Genomic DNA, 25,127 nt, shown 5'->3' on the forward strand with positions numbered 1-25,127 from the left:
TGTACCATGACCTGGACTGTACTCCTAACTGCAGACAGCTTACTTACAAATGTGTCCGTCCCACCAGTCACAAGAGAGAGGACCGGCAAGTTGGCAAATGGATAAAAACAAAACTATCTTCGCTAATGGGGCGGGGGGGGCGGGTGGGAGGCCCAAACCCCACATATGATGGGTTAATAGAATCTTGCCCATAAAGAAGAAGAATCACATAATTTTTAATCCTGTGTTAAATGTATTTCAAGTCTCAAGTACCGGATGACAGGAATATTTGACTCCTGAATTTTAGAACTAATACATTCTACACAAAACCACATACAGTCAAGATCCTAATTTGTTACCCAACTTGTGTAAAAACTGCTAATTCCATACAAACATCCTTTTACTTCTTTAATATAAATCTATGCACCAGTTTTTAAATATTTGCCATTAGTTATTTGGTTCAGAATATTGTGAAAAATTCAGCTAGGAAATTATTCATAAAACTGTATTCTGTATTCTTTTTTTATTTTTCAAACAGCAAGTGTCCACATTTAAAATGCAGAATTTGCAAATATAAATTAGTCTAATAATTCATTTAAAAATGAAACAAAACAGCTTCCTGTAGTATCACAATACATAAAATGGTATTATAAACCCCCAAGTGGTAAGGTTAACTACATGACAACAATGCCTGAAGCTGTGAAACTCATTAAACCACTTAATGAATAATAGGTCAGTTTGAAGAACATGTCTATGTTCCATGACTATGCATGAAACAAGCTTTCATTGTATTATAAAGGCTCAGCAATTCATTCATATCATAATATGGGGTCAAGCAAGATTTTATTTTTACAATGACAATTTAAAAAATGCATTTAAACAAACAAACAGAAGTCCCCCCGATTGTTTAAAAACAATTCTATTTGGAGGGTAAAATATACTTTAAAACATACCGACTTACCAGATTTCAATTGTCAGGCTGCTGACTACTGATGTGAAAGTTTGTATTTAAAAATATCACAAATATCTTTAACAGTGAAAATTTCAATGTGATAAGTTTCATTGCAAAGCAATTTTCACCTGAGTAGATTTTGAAATTTAGTGCTCATATATTTGGGGGGAGGTGGGGAAGGAAAGACCCACTTGTATAAGATACTGAGTTTACAGCTGATTCTTTCACACAGATAATCCAGGGGGTTGAAGAAACATCTGCTGTGACCTTCCCAGGACACATGATGCCCCTCTTTCTCCTGGAGATTTGTTCTGACATTATGAATTCTCAGTATCCATAATATTTCCACTTAGTTACCCATTCAAGCATAGCAACCCAATTCATTCAGTTTTATACAACAGTGTCTATATTATGTACATGTTTAATTATCAATAGGAAATAGAAAATAAAAATTTACAGTGACTGAGAAAAGGGTCAGAAAACGGGATAGGAAAAGTAATACTGTATAATCAGAATATCCTATATTATCCTACCAGTTTTAATGACAGGGTTTTTCCTTTATTAGTTGAAATACAAAGAAGGCATAGGGGATCCCAGGAAAATAACACTATATATCAGAAAATTCAACGTGCTCCACCATCAGGATTTCCATCACACATTTAATTTCTTCTGTACAATTTTTATAAACGTGTTTGTCTTTTCAAAATCATCAGATTTCCAGATTAAATTCAGCACTACACAGTATGCCCTTGAAGTAAAATGAGGTTACCTGCTTTATTTGGATACCAAGTTCCCTTCCAGACAGCATTAAAATAAAGACAAGACTACACAGATAAAATCCAGTATAATTCAAATCCAACAATGAAAAATTTCCCCCATATTGTTGCAAAATTCGTTCTACTGAAATGCTTTGCTACAATAATAAAAAGCATACATTACATATAAAAGATACCAGTGTACTAAAAAGTGACAGAAGTGGACTAGCAAATCCTTCAAAGCACATTATATAAATGACTAGCATTTAAAAACATTTCTCCTATAAAATGTAGGTCATATACATTTATAAATTGGCGGTTTTATTTCTAAAGCAGTGATGTGTGTGTTCAAATAGTTAGCTGTTCTGTACAGTATAATATCTACTCAATTCAAACTACAATAGGTTTGTCTTTCTTTGTATTGAAGTTGAATAAATTCATCTGATCAGCTGAGAAATCAAGCTTGAAAAATAAGTATCTAAAAATCAAAGTAGAAAGTTGAGAATTATTGAAATGTAGCTATGAAATATGAAGAGAACTATTTCACAATGGAGCTGAAGTCACCTCAAAACTTATGGGCTTGAATCTAAAACAGAAACAAATATTAAAATCCAAAGCAAACCACAAAGTTAGGTAGCAGTACAGAAGCAGGAAAACAAAACAAAACAAAACAACACACCCCCTTCCTTCAGTGTGATGGGCACTAAGTTTTGCGGTCTTCCTCCATCTTGCAGAAGAGTGGTAAGGCCATTCAATGCTTAGTGAGAGTGAGTACAGATGAAGTCAGATTTAGCCTGTCTCCCCTGCAACTTCAATTATGCTGTGTAAACAGTGTTATGTTCCAATAGGAGGAACAATGGAATTTGCTTATAAAAACTGATTAAAGATAATCATTATTAAATGAAATAAGGATAATTAATAACTCTGAAATGTTTTTAGAACTTTCCTGATGCTACTTGTAAAGTTAGCACTGCTATGTATTATTGCTTACATACAGTACAACATCATATGCCTTCTAACATAAAGCAGTACTGTGATTTGTTTGTACATATTTACAGATTCTTAAAAACAAGCTGTAAAAACATTACATACTTTCAGACAATACAAATTAGCACATTGGTACTCACTTCAAAACAAATGGAATGCATAACATTAATAAACATCATAAAGGAAGACTCACATAAAAGTCCTTGATTGTCAAGACACGTTTATATATAAACTCTAACTGTGCAGAATTAAAGATTCAATCATAGGTACATCCTTATTTGATGAACCATATTTACAGCATGGTATTGCATAAAAAAATAAAATAATGTTTACAGGGTTTTACTTTTTTATCCATTGGATTAAAGAAAGCAACAAACACAACAAGAAATGTTTGTCTGCTTTAGTTTTGTTTCCTACCAAAGTTTAAGTGAAAAAAGGAAACATACGGTTTTATTTGCAGAATATAGCAAAAACAACTGGAAAATTATTTCCCTGAAATAAAGCAATTTGAAACGGAAAAAGTTTAAATTAAATTGCAGTGTCAAAAAGTTTCTCATTGATTATAATAGTGCTTCTTCAAGTAATTCTACTGTGAAAAAACAAGTTCTAGTTAAGATGTTCTATGTCTAAGAAATGTAGTACTACAGTAATGCCTACTTTTAAAGTTTCCCGGCTTTTTTTTTTTTTTAAACAGCCCTTTAAAAACTCAAATTGATAAAATGAAAGAAGTGGCAAAAGATCTAACCTAGCTGGCACTTGCAAGTTTCTCTCCCCTGTGGAAATGAAAGCCTACCCTGAGCACAAGACCTCTTTTGCCTCTCAGAAAGAGAAAATTACCCAACCACTGACAGTCCTCAGCCAGAGCTAAAAGGATGGGTTTCTATGGTATCAAGTAGAAAATCTGCAAGTAAATCCAAAAGATTTAAGAGCCACCCAAATATTCTGAACCAAATGAAATATGTATACAATAGTTAAAAGAAAAAAAAAAAACCCACAAGCTTTTAGAAGATGTTCAGCAGATATTACCTCATCTAACACGATCTGTTTCCAATCTTCAAACGTTAAGAGTAGGTCCTAAGTGAAAAAGCATACTTCACTCACATTGACCCGAAGTTTAATGGTGTGTAAGAGCATGTTTTAATAGAACAATTTGCTCACTGATAGAAATGAGAAAAACATATTGCAAAAGGGGATCTCATATCCTCAATATTTTGATCTACGGCAGCACAAAAGGCTACTTACTTGTACTATTAATGCCCAGATAGAAATGAAGGAACTTTCTAAACTGAAGCTGGGGAAACCCAAACTGCTGAGATGTTTATCATATGATGATAATATAAGGTAACTCTGGTAGGCATTTAGAATTTCACAGTAAGAGAGTGATGACTACTATACTTAAATGGTGAGTCAACAAGTTATGCCAAAGTATCACCTTTCTCAAAAATGCTTATAATGTGGTAGAAAAGTCTGCCATTACGTAGATTTAAAGAAATGTGTTGAAGACAGGAATTCAACACCTGAAATTCCGCTTGCATAACTACCATTTTCAGAGGCCTTCCTTCCTTAGCTTACCCTAACTGCTCAGCAATAGAGTCACATTCTAAAAACTGTGCTGGTGATGTTAAAGCAAACATAAAACTGTATACTATACCAAGAACTACATCAAGTTGTTAACAGAACAAAATTTTTGATCAGGCTCAAATAAAAATCAACTCAGGAAATAAATGCCTATTTTCAAATAGTAGTATGAGAAAAATACAAATGCCTATATAGGATGAGCACAGTTCCATCTTTAACATCTCATCTGAATAAAGGCTTCTTGCAATTGCGTGATGTGTAACCCAACACACACCATTCTTAAAAGTCAATAATGGCAGAACTTAAATATCTACTTCAAAGAAGTCTAAAATTCTTGAGAAATCTGGCAGCAAAGAAAGCTGTCAAATAGGAAAATTAATATTTCAAGCAAAGCTTAATAACCAAAGCATAGAGGAAACCACATTAAACATAATTTATACTTATTATCACAAAACACCAAAATATTCAAAATAAATGTAAAAGATGTTAAGGGTGGTGGGTATTTCCTTTGTTCCCTTTCTTTATGAGAACACTCTGGGGATACCATTAAATAAAAGAAAAAAATAACTTAAATGTATAACATTCTATACTGAAATAAAGACTGCAGATCTATATAAGGGCCAATATAAAAGGTTAAAGTGGAAATTAGCAACAATAAAGTTTCACCTTCCAAGGATATTAATTTTAGATTATCATTGGTGCTACATCAGTATGTGCATCATGACAAAGATGTTGGAAATTAAAATAAACAAAAAGTTGGAACAAATTAAAGAGGATAGTAAAATCAACAGAACTAATGTTATTTTCCAAAAATTAAAACTGTCCAATGTGTAACTCAAACCGTCAATTCTTTAGAAAAGTATATATATGTGTTTATATAAAAGCACTATTTATTGTACCATGCTGTATTATTTTAAGACAAAGTATTAAAAAAAAAAAAAACATTCGTGGTATAAGGATAAAGTCTGTAGTTTATTTAGATTTTGAAATGCAACAAAAAGTTTCCGATCACTCATCTAGCTGAAAAAGAAATTGTAGTTACTAGAATTAGTAAACACTTTTGGTTTGTAAAATTGTAATGAGCAGTGTTCATTAAAAAGTAATTCAAGATAAAATAAGCAATTAAAATGCCCATTTCTTTAGTTTCTCTGGATACTGTTTAATTATCCAATCTATCAAGATTCTAGAAAGAGAAGGATTAAACCAGGTTTTACAGTTCCAAAGATACCCAATTTCCTTTTATTGCCAAAATTAAAATAGTCAATTATGAGATGATTATGACACAACCATATCAAACCTAAAAATCTAATTTTTTTTTTACTTTGAGAAATCAAAAATACCAAATAGATTCTAAGTGCTCTATGTTAACTGAAGTGTATATGTAAAGTAAAATACAATTAAGCTTTAAAACGTGGAATATACATTTTGTGTAAGCATTATGTTCTTGGGAATGTAATCTACAGAATATCTTTTTACTAAAACTTCAAAACCTTGATACCTGCACATGAAAAATCATAAAAAATATCTAAGTACAACTGTACAAAGAAACTGACACCAATATGCATACTTCCATAGAGAAGTGAATGCTTCAACAGTTACGTATTTTGGTAAAAGTTTTGAAAGTATGCATATTTTAAAAGTAATTAGGCTTTTAAATAGTGGAGTCTTAGACTATCAGATTTTTATTATTTTTTCTCAAAAAAAAAAAACATGTCAATATAATGCAAAATGAAAATCAAGGGTATATGGCATTATCATTCTTATTAAAAGGTGGTTTCTTGGTTTCTTTTTTTCCCCCTATAGGACACACTAATTTATTTAAGCCATAATCTCTTGACATTTAAACTTTTAAGTTCACTCTGTCTGTAAAGTATACTCAGATTCCCTGCTGAAGTGCAATGACTATGCTGAAAAACTTAGAAACAGTATGAGTAAATTTCACACAATTACTAATCTCCTAAGAATGTACAATGTTATCAGTTAGGAAACAATTGTGCGAAAGTCTTTTTTTTTTCCTTTTAAACTCGGTGTAGGTGGAATAGCAAGTTTCTGCTCTAAAACAAGTAATGCATTGCTTCTATAAAGGTGACAACATGTAAGGCAGTTCAAAGAATGCTGACTAACCAAACAAAATGCAGTTATTGGATTATCTTGCTATTCATATCAGCTTAACTGGTTATAGCTCATTGCTCTTAAATCTGTACAGCACTCCATTTTACACAGAGTAACCCCACTCTTGATTAATCTGTTCTAAAGTGCCAGTATTATTTACACATTTTTTTAGCCAAAAGTCTGGCCGGTTGTGGCATCAGGTGAAGACGTCATCCCAGCTCTATTATCATTTACATTCACCAAGGGAAATTCTGGAAATTCAGCACTTGTCCCTGGTCCCCGCAGGTTCACCTGTCCATTGGCAGTGCTAAACTGAGTAGCTATTCCAGCTCTTGATCCGTGATACGGAGCGCGGAAGGGCTGTTCAAAGGAGCTCATTTGGTAAGCTTGGTGGACAGGCTGAGCCTCAGCTTTTTTCTGAGAAGTCACTTGATCCAAGAAGTCCTGTGTGGAAGTGGCAGAAGCATGGTTTGTCTCATCACCTGAAAAGGGAAACGAGTGCTGTGAATCACCAACTATGAGGCCAAAGTGGGACTTATCTGGAGTTGTTCTTAGTGGAGAGTTCATTCCTGATCGGAAGCTGTTGATGGGCATGGCTGCATAGACTTGCTTGTCTATGGAGGAGAACGCTGGCGGATTTGGAAGGGTCTGGTTGTCAGTCACAAAGTTAAGGCTCGGGCTATTCAAATAGGCATCATTTTGGCTAGTTCTGTCCAAAGCCTGCTGCAGAAACTTTGAGTACTCCTGCAGCATGTTGGCTTTATCTGACGAGGATGCTTGGGAGCTTGATCCAACATTCTCTGCCTGCGTGACCTCGGGGACTTCTGAGGAATTTATGGATATGCTAGAAGTCACCTCAGTGTCCGCAACACTGAACGATATCTCATGCTGTCCGTTAGCTTTATGGGAGTAATGATCCAAGAGAGTCTGCAGTACCTCATCCGGAATAACGTTCTTGTCATGGTTACTCTTAATCTCCACATTCAGCGCCTGTGAATCTAATATGGACGCCGTCGTGCTTTCATCAATGACACTGGCCACCGCCGCTTGTGTTACAGAAGGCTGGGAGGCGATGGTACCCACGTTCAGCGCATACTCCCTACTATTGTTACTTGCTGCCTGAAGATACCGCTTCTTCTTCAAAAACTGCATGGCATCGTCATAGTTGGTGCTGCTGTGCACAGGCTTACTGGGCCCCTCTTGCAAATTGTCGACCTGATCGATGTCAGCATTGCCTTCTGAGTCCAGCAAAGCCTGTTTATCCACAAGTTCAAAAGCGTACTTTGAGACTTTACTCTCTTCGTATGTGGATAAGGGTGAAATGGTTTGATTTTGCTCCAGTGGCTGTTTCAGACTTCTCTTGCTATTGATTTTTTTGAGAACCAACTTAGGTGGATGGATTTCTCCTGATGCATCTTCTAAGTGCGATCCCCCAACCGAAGAATGTGGCATTTCCACGGCGTACTCTGCTACCATGTACTCATCCTTTACTTTAGTACTTGAAGAATAAAGAGGCAAGTAATCATTTTTGTCTTTCTTCAGGTCAGATTTGTCCAAAGCACTCTCTTTGTCCATCCCAGATGACTTTTTCTCAGTTTTTTGCCTTTTCTTTTTTGGCAGTGAGTTATCTTTTGGTGATGTAGAAAAGCCAGAATCTTCCTCAGATGTCAGAAGGCCACCTTTGATGGCACATCTGTTTAGTTTTTTGTCATGATTTTCATGGCACATACGTTTATGTTTCAACACACGATCTGTTCTGGAAAAATACTGTCAAATTCAGATTTTTGGCAGTCAGTTTTTTGTTTTAGTTTGTGTTTTTCGTCAAGCAAGAAAAGAAAAGAAAAAAGTAATTAATATAAAGATAGATAGAGGTAAAATAATATAAGTAATTCCAAACTAACTTGTTGAGCCAGTTGTTTATTAGAAATCTAATCAGAAGCAGCTGGGATGGGAAGTTCTTCAAATAGTTCTAGTAGTCACATTTTCTAATTTAAGAGAATTATTTTATAATTTCATGTAGAAGAATTTCAATGTCCATCATACCTCAACAAAGTGATTTTTAAAAAACCCAAACACCAAAACCAAACATTTCAAATCACTCCTTACCTGTAAACAGTATTCACACTGGTAAGGTTTTTCTCCACTATGAGTTCTCTTATGCCTTTCCATGTGATATTTTTGTATGAATCTCATACCACATTCATCACAGCGAAATGGTTTTTCACCTAGTACATGATATAGAAAGTTTAAAACAAAACAAATATTGTAAAATAATGAATTACTTTACCACAAGAATCTCTAAAGAATAGCTCTTTAAAACTGTCATACTCTCCTCTTTTCAAGTGAAAAAATTCTTCCTATATTAAATACATCTTTCAATTTAACTTGTAAAAAATATTTTGCTTTACAAAAATAAAAGACTGGCACGTGCCACTGGAAAGAAAAGTCTGAAAGCAGGCATACTCAACTTCCCTACCTTTCTATTGTATGTGTACATAACATACTCTTTCCATGGAGAGCAGCAGTACCAGGAATTATAGCAATGTGAACACCGTTTCAGTAGAGTAGCTGACACTTTTAATCTTTTTTATTCAATCATATAAAATAATATTTTAGAATTTTTTTTTGAAAAAAGAAAATGTTACCCATATATAGTCCAACACAATTCTTGAGTACACCTTTTCAATTCTTCATTTCTTTTCAACAAATATTTGTGGTTAAATGAAATCTGAATCCTAGGAAATATTCTTAAAAATCTAATTTATTAAAACATAAAAGAACTCAAATTAGAGACTAAGTTTCAAAAGGTTTGTTTATATTCATCCTTTTTCTTAACTCAAACCAGCATTTCTCATGTCCTTTTGGGGAATGAATCAAACAGTACTGCTAATCAGACACACAACTCCTGCCTCACCTCCTCCATTTTATTTTTAGACATTTCATAAGGTCTTATTAGCTGTAAGGAACCATAACTATGGAGATCTAAAGTAGTTTTTACTGATAAAACCACAGTAAACAGAAAGGTGTGACAGTAAGTTATCTTGAATAACACTTTTTTGGGAAGCTATTGTTTCATACATTCAACAAAATCTCACTGAATACTTCCCCTCTACCCATAACCTTGCTATAGGAGATTGAAAGTGTAAGATTCATTACTTGGCTTCAAAGAGCTTATAATGTAATTTGGGAAAACAAGATATACACATTATAAAGAGACAATTAACAAAACTATGTCCAGCTCCAGTTTACCTTTACAACATTGTATCTCACTACTCTTAAAACTTTTCCTCCAGCCACATCAAAATACCTATCATCATCTTGAGCTATTCTACCTCTGCTGTGGATTCATGCTGCTTCTTCAGTCAAGAATGCCCACCTAGGGTCGCCTGGGTGGCTTAATCAGTTGAGTGTCCAACTCCTCATTTTGGCTCAGGTCATGATCTCAGGGTCGTGATGGAACCCAGGACAGGCTCTACACTCAATGTAGAGTCTGCTTGAGATTCTCTCTCTCCTCTCCCTCTGCCCACCATTCCCTGCGCCCTATGTACTACTCTCTCTCTCTAAAATTAAAAATACATTAAATCTTAAAAACAAAATAAAATAAAAAAAAATCCACCTCTCTGTTCAGGTGCCACATTTCCTTCAAGTATCAACCCATATCCTCTGGGAGCCTTTGCCCTATTCTTCCAGGGAAAAGGTATCTTTATTTTTTCTAAATCTCCACAGAACTTCACCTGTGCCTCTACTATAGCACTCATAAATGTCATCCCTATAATTATTTTGTACATCTCTATTCTACTAGATCACGTTTCTTTTGGTCAGAATTTGAGTCTAAATTGTCTCTACATAGCTCAAAATACTTTGTGCAATTTTTAAATGCCAAATGAATGGCATAAATTATTATTACAGTGATTACTAGGAAAAATGTTACTGAGCCTGGTATGATTTGGAAAAGTTTCTTCCAAGTGTTAGAATTTAAAGTGAATAGCACTTTTAAAGAGACTATCTGCGATTAAAGCCAAAGAAAGAAAATGTAGAGGAAAATAACAAGAAACTGAGAATTTAGTTACTATAAAATGTCCAGGAGAAACGGTACCTAAGAAGAGAATTCAATTGGTGACAATTATTTGAAAATTTTCAAGAATGCAACTTCTGTTAAAAAACAAACAAACAAACAAACAAAAACTTTTATAATTGCTATCAAGTTACCAAATTGTAGGGTTGAAAGAAACTTGTGGTGGTTTTCGAACTGGGTCCCCACAAAGATCGCAAAGGGTGACGCTGGTGTGGCAAATGACTTTAAGCATGCACTCAGATTTCAGGACATAATAATTCCACTTCTGTATACTGGGTTTTAAATAAGCACTCCAAGGATTCAGAGGCTAGATTTAGAGCTTAACACAACTAATTGAGACCAATTCACTTATTTCACAAAAAAATACTAAATTCCAGAAAAGTTAAGGCACTTGGCCAAAGGGTTAATAAGTGAATAACTAACGAAGTAATGGAAGCTGGGAAAGAAGACCACGTATTAAGAAAGTTGGGAAGTGAAAAAAATGAAGAAAAGGAGATGAGAAGTAACAATTAGGAGGCAATCCAATCAAGAGCAAGTATTGATAAGGCTGGGGACATTGATTTATCTGAAGGCAGAAAGGAAGGAGCCAGTGAAAAAGAGAAATGAAATACTAAACTTAAACTGAAATATTATGGTTAATAACCAAAAGAACAAGATCTCAGAAGGTCTAAGATGAAAAGCGAAAGAAAGTACAGGTTATATTTTGGAAAAAAAATAAAGCATATTTCCATATTTCTTTGAAATAAAGAATGTAGATGATAGAGCTTATCAAGGTCAGAAGTTAAAGTCATTTCTCAAAAGTGAAAAATGATAGAGGAGAAAATTAGTGAACTGATTAGAATTCAATTAATTCTGCATAATATTCATGGACTAGTAGATTTAATATTGTTTAAGATGGTTAATAATCTCCAAGTAGATCTATAGATTTCAATGTTTTATTTTTTTTTTTTATTTATTTATGATAGTCACAGAGAGAGAGAGAGAGAGAGAGAGAGAGAGAGAGAGGCAGAGACATAGGCAGAGGGAGAAGCAGGCTCCAGGCACCGGGAGCCTGACGTGGGATTCGATCCTGGGTCTCCAGGATCGCGCCCTGGGCCAAAGGCAGACGCTGAACCGCTGCGCCACCCAGGGATCCCAGATCTATAGATTTCAAAGCAGAAATTGATAACCTGCCTAAAATTCATTTGTAAATGCAAGGGATACAAAATAGCCAATAACAATCTTGAAAACAATCTTGAAAAATTAAGTAAGAAGACTCATACTTCCTAATTTCAAAACCTAATACAAAGCTACAGTAATAAGTTAGATAGTGTGGTAATTGGGTAAGGACAGACATATAAATCAAAGAACCAAACTGAGAGCCCAGAAATAAACCTTTACATTTATGGCCAATTGATTTCCAACACAGGTGCCAATACACTTCAACGGAGGAAAAATACTCTTTTCAACAATGATGCTGGGCCAATTTGATGCCCACATCCAAAAGAACAGAGTTGTACCCCTACATCACATCATATACAAAACTTAACTCAAAGTGGATCATAGACCTATGAGAACTAAAACTATAAAACGTTTAGAAGAAAACATAGAAATATCTTAACCCTGGATTAAGCAATGATTTCTTAAACATGACACCAACAGTCCAATCAACCAAACAAAAATTACAATATATTTCATAAAAATTAAAAATGGTTGTTCTTAAAAAAACACTATCAAGAAAATAAAAGGGAAAATAGGCAGCTGCTGTGGGAAATAGTCTAGCAGCACCTCAAAATGTTAAACACAGAATTATCATAGGACCCAACAATTCTACCCCTATATATATACCCAAAAGAAATGAAAACAGAGACTCACTCAAACAGACCCTTGTGCCCAGATGCTCACAGAAGCAGGATTCATAACAGCCTAAAGATGCAAACAACTCACTGTCCACCAGCAAGCATTATGAATGCATAAATAAAATGCGATATATACACACAATGATATATTATTCAAGTCATAAAAAGAAATGAAATTATGATACATGCTACAACATGGATGAACTGTGAAGAAATTACGCTAAGTGAAAGAAGCCAGGCACAAAAAGGACAAATATTGAATGATTCCACTTAGATGAGGTACCTGGAGTAGGCAAATTCACATAAGTAGAATAGAGGTTACCAGGGACTAGGAGAGGGAGGAAAGGAAATTTATACTGTTTAATGGTTAGAAGGATTTTTTGGTCATACAATATTGTAAATGTACTTCATGTTACTAAATTCTATCCTTAAACATGATTGAAATGATAAACTTCCATGTTATGTTGTCTTGTTTTTAAAGTGAAAAGATAACCCAGGTAATGGGGTAAATTACTTGCCAATTATATATCTCATAAGGGAAGTGCATCCAGTATATGAAATGAACACTTACAAAAAAGACAAATAATCTAATAGGCAATGGATCTGAACAGACACTTCTCAGAAGACAGGCAAATATCCAAGAAGTACATGAAAAGATGCTCAACATCATTACTAATGAAGACTCAAGAAATGCAAATGAAGACCACCATGAGATACCACTTCACACTCAATAGGATAGTTAAAAACAGATAATCAGAAATGTTAGCATGGGTGTAGAGAATCTACCCATATTCTCAAGACACATTTGCAGTTTCATCTTTTACATTAAATCTGATGTACTCCGGGTTCATCCTTAAGTTCATATGACTGACTAGTTTTCCCAACGCCATTTACTGAGAAGTTCTACTTTGTGTGATCACTTTTTTTTTTTTTTAAATAGACACAGGCAAAGGGAGAAGCAGGCTCCATGCAGGGAGCCCAACGTGGGACTCAATCCCAGGTCTCCAGGATCACGCCCTGGGCTGAAGGCGGCGCTAAACCACTGAGCCACCAGGGCTGCCCTTGTGATGGCTTCTTTATCAAAATCGTATACTAGTTCCACAGGTGTCTTTCTAGACCTTCTACTCTATTATGTTCCATTGGTCTGACTATTCATATGCTAGAATGAAAATGTTATGACTTTATAATACTCTTTATCATCTGGTAGGGCTTATCTCCCTCATTGTTCTTGTTTTTGTTTATCCACTTTCTGTATTATTTCATAATTATCTTGTCTAGTATTTGGGGTGGAGGGAAGGGACAGCTGCCTGAAATGTTTATGTTAACTTATAAAAAGAATTGTATCCTTTAGGATGTTGACTTTTCTCATCAAAAAAAACGGGGTGGGTGGGTGGAGGAGTATGCCCTCCTCCCATTTAACCAAATTTTGTTTCGTGTCCTCAACAGTGTTTTAATGATTTCTTCATATGGGGTTTTCTACATTTTGGGGGGATTTTCTACATTTCTTGTGATATATAAACAAGGTACTTTTTTTCTGTTACATCTTCTACTGTGGGTGTATACAAATATATGGTTTTCTATTTTACTGAATTTATTAGTTGGCAATAATTTTTCAGTTGATTCTCATGGGTTTTTCAAGTATAAAATAATATTGGTTGCAAAAATAGGTTTTTTTGCCTCAAATGTTTTTCTTTTGCATACTTTTGCTACCTGTTTTTCTCAAACATTATAATAAAAAGTAATAGTGATTGATAATGTGTTCTCTATCTTATTCCTGACTTTGATACCAAAAGGAAATCTAAGTCAGAATCCAAAATATGGGGCGCCTTGGTAGCACAGTCAGTTAAGCATCCGACTCTTGGTTTCTGATCAGGTCATGATCTCAGGGTCCTGGGATGGAGCCTGTATGAGCCCCTGTACTCAGCGTGGAGTCTACTTGAGATTCTCTCTCCCTCTGCCTCTGCCCTTCCTGTTTGTGATTTCTCTCTAAAATTAATAAATCTTAAAAAAAAAGGAATCTAAAAATGTAAAATAGATTTTAAACAATAGTGAGCCAAGTAAGCACTACCTTGACTTATAAACATTGTAGTCGGATTTTGAACTTATAAACCACCATTATCCAGCTACTTATTGAAAATAAGTGTTCTAGAATAAAAGATCAACAATGGAGATTACATTAAGCACATAAAGACGTTACCAAATCAACTGATTCTATATCAAATCCCATATGCTGCGTTCCATAAAAAGAAAGAAACCCATCATCAGCTTATTTTCTTTCTTATTTATGGCATTAACTTCATATAAGACTGGACAAATGCACATCAGCTTTCTTTTCTTTAAAAGAAATTAGCTAGGGTATCAAATGATGAAGAGCCACTCTCTCAAAAACATATTTTTATCATTAAATTTTTTTTCCTAATTTGCCTTTTTACATTAACTACAACCTACATTTTTATTTCATATACATTTAAGAAATATGATATAGGTGCTCTAATGTGGACAAGGAGCATAACAGAACTTTTAGGCAAAAAACCCAGATAGTGCGACTCAAAATTAGTGAAATTTCAGGTAGTTATCTTTTCTGATTTCAGCTATCAATTAAATAAAGACAAAAAACAAACGCTACAGTTCTAGGAACACAGCATGAAGTAGTCTCCCTCAAGTACTCTATTTTTTAAAGTGTCATCTTAAAAATACATAGGAAATATGCATTCTAACCTAGAATACCTGTCTTATTTATGTCTTCATTCTTAACATTTTACTGAGTCACCTACTACGTGCCAAGCACTTGCTGGGCACTCTTACACTTAAATCAACTCTAGTCTTGTCAATTAAGTACACTGTCCCCATTTGCCAGGCTAGGAAACTTTTGCCCAAAGTCATGGTATTAATAAATCAGGCCCAGGAACAAATCCTGATGGCATTCTTTCATCTCCAAAAAAGCCCATCAGCAACAAATGCATCTACCTCATGGTTTCTCTCAGAGCAATCTCAAACTGTGGATCAATAATATAGTAAGTTGCATCCCAGGCTTTCATCAGTTCATTTAGCAAGTACTAAGTGTCTGTCAGTGTCTGGAAATGATAGGAAAACAAAAGGAGTGGAATGGTTGGGATCTAGGTCTTCTTGTTTTTTTCCCACACTATCTGGTAGTTGGTAAGTTTTTACAAAGGAATATACCACCACAATCAACACAATGAATTCATCTAAAACCACAAAGTTTCCTGTTACTCTGTATAATCCCTTCCTCTCGCCCTTGTCACTCCATTCCCCCTTCTCCAGGCAACTGATTATCTGTATCCTGTCCCTATAGTTTATGTTAATTATTATTAGGAATATTTTCAAACATATACAAAAAGTAGAAAAGAATATACTCATGTGCCCATCACTCAGCTTTAATATAATTACCAACACTCCAGTCAATTTTATCTAACTCTTCCCATTATTTCTTTCTTTCTTCTTTTCTTACTTTAAGCAAGCAAACTTTTTATTGGAGTATAACAGCCACAGAGACATTAAAGAAATCATAATCACAGCTCACTGAATTTTCACAAAGTCCACTGACTCCTTTAACTAGCACCCATAATTAAGAAATAGAACATTACTAACATCTTCTAAGCACCATATGAAGCCTCACCTGGTCACAATCTCTCAAAGATAACCACTAACACCAGAGATTAGTTTTGTCGTTTAATAAACTATTACGGAAATCTTAAAGGGTGCAAAAAAGCACTCAGAAGATACCATTATCATATTCTGAAAAGAGATTTATTGAGCTGTAATATATCCACACAAAAGTATACAAATACATAAATGCAGTTCAATGAATTTTCTCAAAGAGAACATACCTATATAAACAGCATCCCACCCAAGTAACAGAATATTATGAGTACAGAGCCCTTCTATTCCCTATCCATCAGTAATCACTATCCTGATTTCTAGTACATAACTCATTTTGCCTTGTTTATGAACTTCAAGTGATTGGAGTCATGCAATATGTATTCTTTGGAGTCTGGCTTCCTATACTCAACGTTATGCTTTTAAGATTTATCCAGAACACCATGTTCTGGATTCTGGATTCTGTCATAGGAGTGTACTTGGATTTATTGATTCAATTCTTGATGGAAATCTGTGTTGTTTTCAATTTTGGGCTATTAATAGTAATGCTGCTTTAAGGTTCTTGTACTTGCCTCTTGGTATATATATGTACACCATATAAGCATAAAACTAGGAGTGAAAACGACAATGTCTAGGGTTTGTGTATTTGCAGCCTTGGCAGATACAGTTGACTATAGTGGATGTCCCAATCTACATACCTGCCAGCAGTATATAAGAGTTCTAAATGATCCACATCCTTTTAAGTACTTTGAACAGTGTGTATTTTTCATTTTAGCCAATCTAGGGTGGTTCAAGTGATATCAGATTGTAATCTTAATAATCTTTCTTATGGGTAATGAAACTGAGTACCCTTTCGTATGTTTACTAATCATCTGGATATCCTTTTTTGGTGTGTTAAGTGACTGCTCAAGAGTTCTCCCACTCTTAATATTAGCTTATCTTTTCCATAATAGATTAATAGGAATTCTGTACATGTTAAGCTTAGTTTTCACTTTTTTTTGTATTTATTCATGAGAGACAGAGGGGGAGGGGGAGAGACACAGGCAGAGGGAGAAATAGGCTTCATGCGGGTAGCCTGATGTGGGACTTGATACTGGGACGCCAGGATCACGCCCTGAGCCAAAGGCAGACACTCAACAACTGAGCCACCAGGTGTCCCAGTTTTCACTTTCTTAATGTAGCCTTTAATGAAAAGAAAGTCTTAACTAATGTAGCCCAATTTGTCTATTTTTCTATCATGAGTAGCGCTATCTATATCCCAGCTGAAAAAGGTTATAGTCGTGTTTTTTTTCCCCTCTGTGATATTTTCTAGTGGTATCTTCTATTTCACTAACCTTCTCTTTCATTGTCTCTATTCTTCCATTAAGCCTATGTTATATATAGTCTGTATATCAATTATTTTTTTCAGTTCCAGAATTTTCATTTTCTTTTTTTATGGATTGCAATTCTCTGGTAAAAAAATCCCCATCTTTTTTGCCTATTTTCTATGCCTTTTCTACCATTTTCTTAAACATATTAGTCATAGTTTAAAATTTAAAGTCCTGAGGCAGCCCAGGTGGCTCAATGGTTCAGTGCCACCTTCAGCCTGGGGCCTGATTCTGGAGACCCAGGACTGAGTCCCACGTTGGGCTCCCTGCATGGAGCCTGCTTCTTTCTCCCTCTCTGCCTGTGTCTCTGCCCCCCCCACCCCGTGTCTCTCATGAATAAATAAATAAGATCTTTAAAAAAAATAAATAAATAAAATTTAAAGTCCTTCTCAAATAACTATTATTTCAGCCACCCAAGAAATTTTTATGGTTTCTATTTTTCCTCTTACCTTTCTGTGATTCTGTGCTATCATTTGGTATGCACTGAACGCAAAACACTATGTATGAAAAACTATAGAGGCTCTGGATGATGTCAATGTCTTTTAAAGAGGGTTCACCCTTTCTTCTGAGCACTTAATGTAGGGGCTGATAACCTAAATCCCCAAATGGATTAGGCCAGCTTGAGGCTGGGTTATTTTATAGCAAGACCAAGATTCTGGCTTTTCAAAACAAATGCTTTCTTCTCTTCTCCATTTCCTGTCAACTTTTAAAATATGGTCAGTGACAAGCAAACGGTCTTACTACTTTAAAACTTAGTAGCAACTACAATACTTTTACAATAATATTTCTAAAATTTTACATAATCTGTTTTAATAGTACCAAGTCTCTATGAATTTCATTATAGACTTTTAGATTATTCACTGTGAATGAGGATCTTTGCTGAGATTGTGCCATTTATTTAACATATAATGTGGTAAAAGCATTTTAATTGCTGCAAACAAAGCATGAATCTCACTAATTACTTCTATAAAATGAGAATAAACACAAATAAGTTACATGTTAAAAATATTTTCCAAGGTAATTTATTTTCCATGTGATGTAAACTAAATTCTTTTAGTGCTTCAGTCTGGTACTAAAGATTGACTGATATGAAATAAATACAGTTTAATTAGTTTTTAAGATAATAGATACTACATTAGAACACTTATATTATCTGCTGCATACAGAAAACTATTCATAATATTCTTTAAAATATTAAGCTTATGCTCCATATTAATAGGCAGAAAAATGAAGCCTAATATTTCTACCTAATTTTTAGCTTGGATTTCTGTATATTTCAGAAAATAACTAATGTAGATTCATTACCATTTTATTTTTTTCTTATATTAGACTTAGAAATATGAAGTTAATAAAAAAGAAATATGAAGTTAATATTGCATATAAAAATAAAATTAAATGTAACATTTTGAAAAATACCAAGAAGTCTTTCAAGAAAACAAAGAATTTTCCAATCAATTCAAAAAAACAAGTCTATGGGAGAAAAAAACTGCAAATCACATATCTGATATTAAATAAATACATAAAGAACACCCAAAGCTCACAGTAAGAACAAACAATCCAATTTTTTTAATGGGTGAAAGAATCAAAGAAACACTTTAACCACTCCCCCAACTATGTACATTTGCACACAGATGGCAAATAAGCACATGAAAAAATGTTCAACATATTTGGTCCTTAATGAAATGCAAATTAAAACCACAGTGACAGACAAGTGCATGCCTCTTAGAATGACTAAAACAAAGAAATATGACAATGCTAAGTGCTGTCAAGGATACAGATCAAATGGAAGGCTCATAAGTTACTACAGAAAGCAAAATGTGATGTAATACTTGGGAGAACAATTTAATGGTTTCTTAAAAAGTTAAACATACACTTAAAATATGACCCAGAATTCCACTTCCAGGTAGTTTCCCAAGTGAAGTGAACACATGTTCACACAAAAGCTGTAGGCAAATTTTTATAGCAAACATTTATAGAAGCTTCATTCATAAGCACCCAAAACTAGAAACAACCCAAATATACCTCAGTTGGAGAATGAATGAACCAACTGTGGTATAACCATACAATAGAATAGTACTCAGAAGTAAAAAATAATGAAATTCTGATGCATCAACAAAATGGATGACTCAAATGCACTATGGTAAGTGGAAGAAGCCAGACTCAAAGATTATCTCCCATATGATTTAATTTATAGAATATTCTGAAAGAGGCAAAGGATAGGAATTGATGAGGGTTTAACATGAAAAAGATACAAGGAATTTGCAGGAGTGACAGAATTGTTCTATATCTTTTTTTCTCTTTCTTTTTTTGAGAATACAAGCTGGGGGAGGGGGCCCAGGGAGAGGAACAGAATCTTAAGCAGACTCCATGCCCAAAAAAGAACCAAACACAGGCTCAATCTCAAGATCCTGAGATCATGACGTGAGGTGAAATCAACAGTTGGATGTTTTAATCTACTGAGCCACCAGGCACTCCCTCACCCCGCTTTTTTTTTTTTTTTTAAGATTTTATTTATTCATGAGAGACACAGAGAGGCAGAGACATAACATAGGCAGATGGAGAAGCAGGCTCCCTGTAGAGAGCCCGATGTGGGACCCAATCCCAGGACCCGGGGATCACGACCCGAGCCAAAGGCAGATGCTCAACCACAGAGCCACTCAGGTGTCCCTCACCCTGCCTTTTTAAGTAGGCTGCATGCCCAGTGTGAATGAAGCCCAATGCAGGGCTTGAACCCCCCGAGATCAAGACCTGAGCTGAGATCAAGAGTTGGACACTTAAACCAACTGAGGACCTCATGTTCTGTATCTTGACTGTGGTAGTGCTTACACAAATGAATATATTTATACATTTGTATATGTAGTATATACGATAAAAACAGTAAAGCTTATTATATGTAAATTGTACCTTAGTTTAAAATAATTGAAAGAAGTCTGAAGTCAGGAAAACATACTTCCCTTAAGATGAAAAAGGTAATGAAAATTTAAACTATCTAAATGTTTATCTATACAAAACACTGGAAAAATTCTCAGCTATTTTGCAAAATGAAATAAATCACTATTATTAGCCTGTCTTCCTCCAAAAGATCGAAACTTTCCAACTCACTGATGAATACGTAAGGTACTAGGAACTAACTGAAGTTCTCTTTTGATTATTTTTACTTTCTCGGTGAAGTAGGAATCAGGTAATCAACTGAAAGTGAGAGGGTAGGAGGAAATGTTGGGAGGTTTATGAAAATAAAGAAGGTATGGAATATTGTTTGGGAGTAAGGTAGGCAAGCTCTTTCTGTAAAAGATCAGATAATAAATATTTTAGGTTTTGAGAGTCCTCCAATCTCTGTCACAGCTAATCAACGCTGCTACTTGTAGGGAGAAAACAGCCACTGACATTCCATAAAAAAATGAATAGGACTATGTTCCAATACAATTTTAATTACAATTAACAGGCAGCAGGTGGAACTGGCCCAAGAGCTGCAACATGGACTCTATGTAGGTGAGCGGTAGATTGAATGGACTAAGGAAATACATTATTTCAGCAGGCATTAAGGACCCCACTTAACAGTTAAAGTGACCCTAATTCACTATAGCTTTCTGTTTTATTCCTGAGATGGAAAGAGTTAAATTTCCCAAAGCTGTGATTTAGCCAAGTGAGTACTCTGTAGAGAGAGAGCAAAAAGCATGAGTGTAAAGCAAGAGAGTGATTGTGATAAATGAAGATAGAATTTAAACTGGAAAGAGGTGATGAGGAAAAGGAAAGCTACTGAAAAGGGGTAGAATCACCAGAGTGTAGGTCCTAGTAGATATAAAAGATTGTTGAAACCTAAGCACAGAAGGCATCAGCAGAAGTGATAGGAGGTGGTGCCTGGAAAATGAGAAACTCAAATCATGAAGAGATTAAGGTTTTGTAGGCACTAGCCTATGATATGACTAAGAGCGAGACAGAATGAACGACAAGGTCATCAACAAAGCAGAGGTCTAAGAACTGAGATGGTAGGACTTCAAAGAATAAATTTTGACAGCAGTCAGCAAACTAGTCAATAAAGAGCCAGAGAGTAAATATATTAAGCTTTGTGGGCAAAGAGGTAAAAATCAAGGATATTGTATATATATTTATATAACAAAAGAGAAAAAAACCTTCATATTTTTACTGATGAGATTCCACATTTAAATGAGAGTAATAATGATGATAATGATAACATAATAATAATAGAACATAGAATTTTGACCACACAGATGTACTAATGAGAAGACTGGAATTATGTTTTATGGGAAGAGGTAGTCTATCACTGAATTGGGTTTCAAAGTCAGTGTTCCCTACCATCAAAGCTGATGACAAATGTTTATCGGCTAATGTTCATCCGTAATATTTTACATATCCTTTAAAACGGTTTTGTCACAAAAATACTGACATTAATCCATGAAAATGTAATTTTAATTAAAAGAGTCACTCATCACTTGGAAGGCATTTATAGGATTCTGTTAGATTCTTTTCTTGATATCTGCCTTTTGCATGCCATTACATTGCAGCTTAATTACTTCCTACTGAAGATGAGGTAGATGAGGTACGGCTTAATGGTTTGTGAAACACGGAAATTTCTTTTGCATCACATCAAGGTCTAAGATCTGACAAAAACATAGTTTGAGGCTGGAAAACATATCTACCCTGTATCTGTGTAGGAATGGAGATTTTGCTTCTTGTAGCTTGTAGCAGCACGGGAAGTGTACAAAGCAGCATTTTGTGATGCAACATTAGCAGCTGTCAAAACAACTTTACAATAGAAGTTTCACTATAAGCACCGTTTTCCCCTCATAGTATTAGGTTTAATTAAGAAACACTTTCAAGTCTTCAGCAAAAGCTAATTTCCAAAGCCATTTTTTAGTGTGGTTGAGAGCAGTTTTTCTCATTCAGAAAAATTTAACCTTAGATCTATACTCACAAACTCCTAATGAAACGTGATCAAATCTAACATTAAACTGTTATACAGTAGGTTAAGTCAGGATATTTGCTTCTGTATCAGACAAAAATTCATGAGAGCAATAATGGTTAAATCCATTAGAGTAAATGAAGATTGCTGTTGACATTACTGGTTCAAGGACACATAATAAATTCAAATGCTTTCCACAAAGTACTGCTCATGTAATACAATGAGTAGCCCAAAAGCTTTAAATGCTTTACATTTTCTCAAGCTTTGTAAATCAGTCCAACTAAACTTTTTCAGCTCTATATATACTTCTCCCACCATGAGCTGGAACACATCTTAGTGAAGTCCACTTTGGATTATACCAAAATAATATTCACATACCATGCAATTCAACCATTTAAAGTGTATTATTCCATTTTGAAAATATTCTTGCCTATCGTTGTTCCACAAAGGCTAATTCTTCAGTCACTTCAAACTTGACATGTTAAGTTTGGTAACATCTGTCAACTCATCGAGTCAAGGAAACCATTTGAAATCACTTGCCTTGTTTTTTAATTGACTACTGATGTTGCTCCATGTAGGATTTTATTTGAAAACCAGGATAATCCTGGTTTATCACAATAAAAGTTTAAAAACCAATAGCCTTTACTACTATAACTCCGTTAGTTGCTTGTGTTTAAACTGCTATTAAATTTCACTTGTACTTATTATTCTTCCTTTAAAACATCTTTCACATCCATTTCATTCAATTTCTAGTCTTAATGCCTTGTTCATAAGTTCAGGCCCTCATTACTTTGCCAAAGTATGACAGTGGCATTCCTAAGAAATCTCATTATAAAAGCAGTAAGAGAAAAAAGAAAGACTGAGATTAGTTTTAGAAATTATTTCCCTATAGGGGGAAAAAACCTAATAGCTAATTAATTAATCTGAAACTGAAATATTGCTGAACAAATAAATCCAGACTGTTAAAAGAAGCGATAGCTTCAACTTTCAATTCAGCACTGCATTTGATATAATGTAAACTTTCTTTATACACAATATTCAGGAACATATTTACCATTCAACAACTGTCATCCAAAATGTAAAAGCAAAGCAAATGTAACAGATTAGAAATACAAACTATGATATGAAATACAAGAGAAGAAATGACCCCAAATGCTATTATTGTGCTAAAATAGTCTGTTACCATTGTCTGTTTCTTGGCTACAATCTTATCCTTTTTAATATCACAAAGAACCTAAGTAACGTCAGTTAGCCACTGACCAAGTTCTCCTATAAATAATAGTCTAAAAAATTAGTCTCAGTGATTAAGCAGAACATCAGGCAATGTAGGTAGGTAGTCTCTACTCCTCCCTGCAACAATCATTCTCTTCTCCACTCCTGCTTAGCAAATCATTTCCTTAATGAAAGCCCCTAAAATGTCTCCTGCCTAGTCCCTAATTTTTTATACCCATGGCTTCTGCATGAAATACCTTTGTATTTTTCACTAAATCCCTACATTTTAAAATAATAACTTTCATTTCCAGGTTCTCAGGAGCCCATCCCCCATTTCCTCCCAATCCTGGCATTAGAAAAATAAAATGTCTTAACAGGCAGGTTTTTCTAGGGATAAATAAGTTAGACCTCAAAACTCAAAGCGTTACTGATCAGGCTCATGATCTCATGTTCCCTCATCAGACTTAAGTCCCTCCCCTCTATCCAATGATAAAGCACTAAAAGGTGATGTAGACAACAACATACCGGACTGAAACTTAAGGATCAAGACAGTTCTTCATTATATAAGTACAACAGGCCTATATAGAGAATAATATGCAGCTTCAAATAGCAATATGTGTTGCTCCTTTTGTCCTGGTATTCATTTTATTTTTTCATAATTCCATCTGTCTTTTTTTAAATTTTAAATAATTAATCTATAATCTAGTCAATTTCCCCACAATAATTAAGAGTTGACTGAATATATTCTCTAAAATAATTTAAAACACATACTGATCTTGCTCAGCAGTTATTCTTCATGCACCCTTAGAACATCAAAATCAAAACAGATAATGAAAAATAGTTAAAGAAGAATCAGGGGGCCCCCGAGTAACTCAACTCAGTGGTTGAGTATCTGTTTGCCTTTTAGCTTAGGGCGTGATCCCGAGGTCCTGACTCCATCCCACATTGGGCTCCCTGTATGGAGCTTGTTTCTCCCTCTGCCTATGTCTCTCCCTCTCTCTGTGTCTCTCATGAATAAATAAATAAAATTTTTTTAAAAATAAAGAAGAAGAAGTTAAGCCCTGTAGAGAATTTAAAGACAGAGGAAAATACATGGTGGTGGTGGTGGTGGGGGTAAATCAATAAAATTCTATTTAATTTGTCTATCAGCTCCTTTACACAGCTGTGATGAAGAGACAGCAGCAAGTCCTGTAAGAAATAGAGTAGGAAGTACTTTCATCAATAACCAATAACACAAACAACATAAAAGCACTACGGGAGATGAAGCTGGAGAGAAATAACTACCTCCTACTACATTAGGATGTCAATCCTATGATATACAGTTGTTTCTTTTTTTTTTTTTTTATACAGTTGCTTCTTAACAGTGTCACGGAAGCTCAACTCTCTCCAAAAAGATCTACAGAAGAGTAAAACAAGTTATAAAATATGTAGAAGCAGTTACTATTAACACATCTGCCTTCAAAGAATGTCAAAACATTTCCATAAAATTCCAATCAGAGTTGAAAATGATAATAACACTTAAGAATTTTTGAAAAACAAACTCTTCAGAGATAACAACTAAGGATCTTAAAAGTACTCAGAAAATAAGAATGAATGACCTTGATAAGTAAATTTAGATTGCCTTAAATATTCTAAATCCTATTTCTTCATCCTGTACCCATACAGTACATTTCGTCACTCTTCTACCAAAGGCCAAAATAAATTACATGAATTCTGAAACTAAATGTCATTAG

The 25,127-nt window shown here is 34.6% G+C and overlaps 1 protein-coding gene across 5 annotated transcripts in view; it reads right to left on the minus strand.

Annotated features, from left to right (window-relative positions):
- Nucleotides 1-805: 805 nt before the first annotated feature.
- The window catches only part of ZNF148 (zinc finger protein 148), a 120,090-nt gene continuing 95,768 nt past the window's right edge, over nt 806-25,127 (minus strand). For all 5 annotated transcript variants that reach the window (XM_025474672.3, XM_035709882.2, XM_025474674.3 and 2 more), the window contains 2 exons: nt 8,470-8,588; nt 806-8,130 (listed from right to left, as the gene is read on the minus strand). In XM_025474672.3, the coding sequence (XP_025330457.1) occupies nt 6,532-8,130; nt 8,470-8,588 (1,718 nt within the window). In that variant the 3' untranslated portion in view covers nt 806-6,531. The remainder of the gene's footprint in view (nt 8,131-8,469; nt 8,589-25,127) is intronic.

Source organism: Canis lupus, chromosome 33 (genome assembly GCF_003254725.2).
Source record: "Canis lupus dingo isolate Sandy chromosome 33, ASM325472v2, whole genome shotgun sequence".
In the NCBI taxonomy this organism is placed as follows: domain Eukaryota; kingdom Metazoa; phylum Chordata; class Mammalia; order Carnivora; family Canidae; genus Canis; species Canis lupus.